Source organism: Chiloscyllium plagiosum, chromosome 44 (assembly GCF_004010195.1).
Source record: "Chiloscyllium plagiosum isolate BGI_BamShark_2017 chromosome 44, ASM401019v2, whole genome shotgun sequence".
Taxonomy (NCBI): domain Eukaryota; kingdom Metazoa; phylum Chordata; class Chondrichthyes; order Orectolobiformes; family Hemiscylliidae; genus Chiloscyllium; species Chiloscyllium plagiosum.
The window spans coordinates 4580130-4586924 of NC_057753.1; the positions used below are offsets into that span (position 1 = coordinate 4580130).

Genomic DNA, 6795 nt, shown 5'->3' on the forward strand with positions numbered 1-6795 from the left:
TTGGAAGTGAACTAAGATACTGGTAGGGAGACTTGCTCTAACTGCTCAAGTTGACTTTGACCAGTAAAAGGGCAGGGTGGGGACCCAGGGAGATCGAGGAAAGGTCTGTTTGAGACTGGTACAGTCAGGAAAGGAGTGAGGGCAGGCAGGGGCAAGGTCAAACAAGAGCTCTGATAGATTGAACTGTATTCTCTTCAATCGAAGAGGCCTACCAGGGAAGGCAGCTGAACTCTAGTCATGGTTAGGAACATGGGACTGAGATTTCCTAGCAATTAAATGTGCCTTGGGGAAGGACAGGACTGGCAGCTTAATGTTTCAATTTCCTTCCTATAGGAAGGATGAAGGGGGCAAGAGGGGAGGAGCACTTGTGATTAGGGATAACATTACAGCTGCACTTTGGGAGGATATTCACAGGAACACATTCATGCAAATTAGTTGGGTGGAACTGAGAAATAAGGGATCACTTTATTGGGATTGTATTATAGACCCCTTATAGTCAGTGGGGAAATTCAAACAAATTTGTAACGAGAATTCTTATCTGTAAGAATAACATGGCTATGGAGTAGGATTTAACCTTCCAAATGTGTTCTAGGACAGCCAGTGTTAAGGGATTGGATGAATTGAAGTGTACAAATTTTGTTTCAGTATATGGATGTGCTTAGTAGAGAAGTCAATCTTCCTTGGGCAGGGCAATATAAATACTTGGTCAGTCACATCAACAGAGACAAACACCAGCGCTTTCTTCCATCAAACTTTCCTTTCTGGGATGGGGACATCACCAGCAAGGTAGTGTTTGACTGTTAGACACGAGTGGAAGTAATGCCATTCAGCCCAGCAAGTCCATTCCAACACTTAATCATAGCTGGGCATTTCAACTCCACTCTCCCCATAGCCCTTAATTCTTCAAGAATGTATCTATCTCTGCCATGAAGACATGTCCCAGCCTCCCCTGCACTCTATGGCCGTGAATTCCACAGGTCTACCACTCCCTGGCTGAAGAAAGGTCTCCTCCTCATTTCCGTTCTAAAATGACCCCCTCTAATTCCAAAGCTCTGCCCATTGATCCCAGCCTAATGGAAACAACTTCCCAGCATCCAGCTCTCAGCCAGTGTCTATCCCTTTCAGCTGTAATGTGGGGTGGGATGAGCTATTCTATATCACTGCAGTCATCCACGAATAACCACCATGCTGTTAACAAGTTCCAGGAATTTGTAACCTCAGTGCCACTGAGTCAGCTTTAAGTCATGATGGTGAGGAGCTTTCTCTTATTTGGAAGATCCTATCAAACTTTGAGTTAGTGAATTCCTCATCGTCAAACTTCAGAGGCCATCTCCATCTCCAGGAGTTAATATTTGGTCACCTTTGTCTGTGTCTCTTGACATTGTTTGCCTTGGGTGTAAGTCACCTGAGGCTGAACTCTAAGTGTGGCTATCAAATGGGCATGTCTTCCAGGCAGAAGACTGCTTCAATCACTAAGTGCAAACTGCTCCTGCTCTCTCCTGATGTGTGCCTTCCCTCTTGCCTCCCTGCTGTAGACTTACATTTTCCAGGGTTGCACTGTGCCAAAGCCATTCAAACTATCTGGGCAATGGATCCAAAGGAAAGACATGGGGACACCATTCGTGCCAATGGCTGAATTCATTAACAGATTCGAGTATCGAACTAGAGGAGGCAGAGCACAGTACAAGCACTGAGGTTCCAGGTACAACATCACTTCGCTTCACTTGTATCCACCTCCCAAGTAACTAGATGGATTGCCCCTTTTGGGTGGCCTGGTAGCTCAGTGGTTAGCACTGCTGCCTCAGCCCCAGGGACCTGGGTTCAATTCCAGCCTCTGTGGAATTTGCACATTCAGTATGGCCATAGTGTTAGGTGCAATAGTCAGAGGGAAATAGGGTCTGGGTGGGTTACCCTTCAGAGTGTGTGGACTGGTTGGGCCAAAGGGCTGTTTCCACACCAGGGCGCGCTCGCTCGCTCTCGACAGCAAAGCCACTTTCTGACCAGCACATGGATGGTTGTGGCAACCTGGGAGGGGGGGAGGAGAGAAGAGAGTTTAGAATGAGGGAAAGCAGTTGAGTGACCTGTCACAGGTTACCAGCATGATTCAGGCGCTGGTCAGATTGCATTTGATCATTGTATCTCTTGCAAACTAGAGAAAAATGTGGCTGGCTCACTTAACAGGTCTGACATGTAGATTAGTCAAAGCGCACAACAGTTGCACACGAGGTTTAAGTGTTGCTGGAAAAGCGCAGCACGTCAGGTAGCATCCGAGGAGCAGGAGAATCAATGTTTTGAGCAATAAGGCCTTCGGGAATCTCTTGATTCTCCCGCTCGGATGCTGCCTGACCTGCTGAGCTTTTCCAGCACAAGTGTTGCCTCTGATCTCCATCTGCAGTCCCTGCTTTCTCTGACAAAATTTAAGTTGCCTTCAGGTTTAAAGTGGGTTTTGATTGCAGCGAAGTCAGCCTCTGAGCTGGTAGTTAAATCTCTACCATGTTAACCCCAAGCTAGAAACTGACCACATGGAGGGCAGGCAGAAGGAACATGTCTTGCTGATCATTAGTGTATCCATGTCTGAATGCCAGCTTGAGTGTCTGTGCCACCTTGACTCCAATGTATCTTGAACAACTCTTAATGTTCAATTACATGTCATGAGTATCATTTTAAAAACACTTTTTTTTTGTTCTGTCTGCACTTACAGGACACAGAATCTCTGCTGTTCAGTGGGTTTTGAACCCATTTCCCCAAAACACTAGCCTGTCTTGGGACGGTCAATCCTGTAGCATTACCAAACTGTCACCATCTCCCCATGAGCACTTCAAGGTATTGAGGCCCTCAGACCTCTAAGACTTGTGGGCAAGGGTTCACAATAAGTGATGTCATGCCTAAGGACAATAAATAGGATCACTGTATCTGTCCTTGTGTGGACAACATCTCTATTCAGATTTGTTTAATGCCCAACCACCATTGTCATGAGATCATTGAGTCCCACTTAGATTCAGACCAAGTAAGACTGGAAGATTTAAAGGACAGTGGGCCAAATGGATGTATACGATAATTGGTTAAACAGTTAGTCAGCACAGCACAGAAACAGACCCTTTGGTTCATGCCGACCAGATATCCCAACCCAATCTAGTCCCAACTGCCAGCACCCGGCCCATATCCCTCCAAACCCTTCCTATTCATATACCCATCCAGATGCCTCTTAAATGCTGCAATTGTACCAGCCTCCACCACTTCCTCTGGCAGCTCATTCCATACACGTACCACCCTCTGTGTGGAAAAAGTTGCCCCTTAGGTCTCATCTTCCCCCCCCTCACCCTAAACCTATGCCCTCCAGTTCTGTACTCCCCACCCCAGGGAAAAGACTTTGCCTATTTACCCTATCCACACCCCTCATGACCTTATAAACCTCTAAGGTCTCCCCTAAGCCTCCGATGCTCCAGGGAAAACAGCCCCAGCCTGTTTAGCCTCTCCCTATAGCTCAAACCCTCCAACCCTGGCGACACACTTGTAAATCTTTTCTGAACTCTTAAGTTTGACAAGTTTCATGACTAAGCTGTTTGATTCCCAGATCAGAAATGCAAATGTTGCTATCAGTTATCAGGATTTGATCCCATGTCCTTCAAAAGCCAAGCTTTTATTAGTCATGACATTATCACTGTAGCATTACATCACCACATGGTAGGCAATGGGACCACTCCCATGATCCTCTATTCCCTTGGCTTTTAATAAAAGCCTGGCTTTGCTTTGAACATGTAATGACCCAGTCTCAACAGTTCTGTGGTAAAGAATTTGACAAACCCTGGGTGAAGATGTTCTCATCTGTCTGACCCCTTTTATTCTGAGATAATGTGCTCTGTCCCAGACTCAATGGGGAAATGGTCTTCCCAGATTGTTGGAGACTTGACGTGGCCAATTTTTTTGCATGTTTAAAGGTTCCATCATTCTATACTCCAAGTACAGAGGTTCACCAGGATGTTGCCTGGTATGGAGGGCACTCTCTATGAAGAGGCTGTGTAGATTCTGATTACTTTCATCACAAAGCCAGAGGTTGAGGGGAGGCACCTGATTGAGGCCTACAAAATGAGTTAGGATGGATAGTAAGAAGTTTGTCAGGACAGCCTCCAGTCTGGACATCTTTGGCTTTTAAGGAGCTCCAATGTTCTGTATTCTATCCAATGTGTTACACAAGCAAACCTTTACTGAACACCTTTGTTTTGTTTCCCCCCCCCCTCTCTGGCACTCACAGGAGCAAAATGGCTTCCGAAATGACAAGATTGGAAAATGCTGGACAGTCCAAAGATGTTTTTAGCCAGTTGTGATCAGTTACTGATTCTCTTTCTCTTGCATTGCCTGACTAGTGTGGGGGGGGGGGGGAGAAACCCCCCTAACTTGTTACAGCATGCCTCTCCCTGACATTTTGCGCTCGAGCTCAAATTCAAATGGTTTGATGCTGATTCTGTTTCTCCTCTTCCATTTCCCCCCTCCCCTAAGTTGTTGTAAATTACCTACAAATTTAAATGTTTGGAATTATTTTTATATCAATAAAAGTTTGGCATTAGCTCTGTCCTTTGTTGCTTTTTGACCAGAGAAACTTGGCCACTTGGAGCACAGTCTCCATTTTAAACACCAGCTCTGGGTGGCTGCAGTTACCAGCATTTCTTAGCCATGGGCTCCCCTTTCCACACTGACCTCCACTCTCACCCCAGTTGCTTTGTGCCAGTGAACACTAGTTGCCACAGACTCCGCCAACTCCATCACCCAGGGGATATGGGCATCTCTAACCTGCTCTGCCATGTAAATGCGGTTGGTGCACCTTGGTTTTTTTACTGCGCCCTTTAGCCTGTAAACACACTGAAGGTAGAACATTCCAGTGTAGTATCAGGGCCTTCAGGCCTCTGTTCACTGATGTGTGAAACCAATCTGAAGCCCGTCTAACCTACACTATGTCCATCCAATGACCGTGTAAATGCCCTTAAGGAATAGACTCACCAACTGTTGCAGGCAGTGAATTCCACACCCTACCACAAAGTAAAGAAACTACCTCTGACATCTATCCTATGTCTATCAGCCCTCCAGTTAAATCTGTCCCCTCATGCTCACCATCTGAAAGCTCTCATTGTCCACCCTACCTAACACGGATTATCTTGTTTCAATTCGGTCACCTTTCAACATTCTCTCAAAACAACCTCGAGTCCCTCAGCCTTTCCTCGTAAGGCCTTCCCTTCACACCAGGCAACGTCCTAGTCAATCTACTCTGAACCCTTTCTAAAGCTTCAATGTCCTTCCTATGTGTGAATATTCAACGTTTTATCTTTAACTGCTTTGTCAGCATTTTACAGGCTCCCCATACAAGATGTGGAAATTCTCCTCCCCACCCTCAAATGGCTGACCCTGCATTCAGGGATTGCCCAGACTATGGATTTCCGCACTCAGAATAAACACATTAATGATCTGTCTAATGCTGACAAAGGATTTGAAGTTGGAGGTATTGTCAATTCTTTAACTTGTGAATGGCCTGACAGAGAGGAAGGTTGAATCCACATGGGTGGAAATTAGAATTTCTAAGAGGGAAAAGTCACTGACCAGTGTAGTCTATAGGCCACCAAATATAAATTAGGGCAGTCGATAAACAAAAATAACTCATGCCTGTCAAAATGGTAAGGCTATGGTACAGCAGCACAGTGGTTAGCACTGCTGCCTCACAGCACCAGGGTCCCAGGTTCGATTCTAGCCTCTGACTGTGGAGTTTGCACACTCTCCTGTGTCTGTGGGTTTCCTCCCACAATCCAAGGATGTGCAGGTCAGGGTGGATTGGCCATGCTAAATTGCCCCATAGTGTTAGGTGCATTAGTCTGGGAAATGGGTCACTGTGGACTTGTTAGGCCGAAGGGCCTGTTTCCACACTGTAGGGGGATCTAATCTATTGAGGGGGCAGATTTTAATCTGCATGTCAATCAGTCAAACCAGCTCAGTCAGGGTAGCCTTGTGTATCTGCAATAGTTGAAGAGCTTGGGGAGGCGATAGCCTAGTGGTATTATCGCTAGACTGTTAACCCAGAGACCTAGGTAATGCTCTGTGGACTCAGGTTCAAGTCATGCCAGAGATTGTCTTCATACTCTGTGCATGTGTGTTGTATCTAGTAACTATAGGCGGTGAGTCTCACTTCTGTTGTGGGCAAAGTCTTAGAGAATTGTAAGGGATAGGATTTATGAACATCTGGATAGGAATAATGTGATCAAGGATAGTCAGCATGGTTTTGTGAAGGGCAGGTCGTGCCTCACAAACCTTATTGAATTCTTTGAAAAGGTGACGAAGGAGGTTGATGAGGGGAAAGCGGTAGATGTGGTATATATGGATTTTAGGAAGGCGTTTGATAAGAATGAGACAGGAATGATTAATGACCTTTGTTAGGGATCCTCTTGGAAGGAGTGACCAGAGTATGGTTTAATTTATGGCTGAATCCACTTATGGGTTCTAGGACATCCAGCACCACCACCTCTGATACTCCTGCTGTGGTTGTAAAGACCCTATAGAACTGTAGTAAGCCCTTCCTGCTTATCTGCTCCAAGCCTCTGACATGCAGTGTACTGCCTTTACCACCTGCATCATTGGCTTGACCTGTTTACTGTTCACTGCAAATTCACCTTGAAGGTGGGAGCTGCAGACTTGAACGGCTACAATTCTTGGCCCACTGGTTAGGGAGGGTCTCCTCCGACTTACCCAATGAAAGAATGTGGGTTTATCGCAGAGTCACAATGGTGACTGGCTTGGAGAACAGACAGGAAGATC

At 46.0% G+C, this 6795-nt stretch overlaps 1 protein-coding gene across 1 annotated transcript in view; it reads left to right on the forward strand.

Moving 5' to 3' along the window:
• The window catches only part of LOC122543500 (targeting protein for Xklp2-like), a 47313-nt gene extending 42950 nt beyond the window's left edge, over nt 1-4363 (forward strand). The window contains exons 6-7 of the mRNA XM_043682256.1: nt 1536-1702; nt 4253-4363. Coding sequence (XP_043538191.1) covers nt 1536-1694 — 159 coding nt within the window. The 3' untranslated portion in view covers nt 1695-1702; nt 4253-4363. The remainder of the gene's footprint in view (nt 1-1535; nt 1703-4252) is intronic.
• Nucleotides 4364-6795: the final 2432 nt, after the last annotated feature.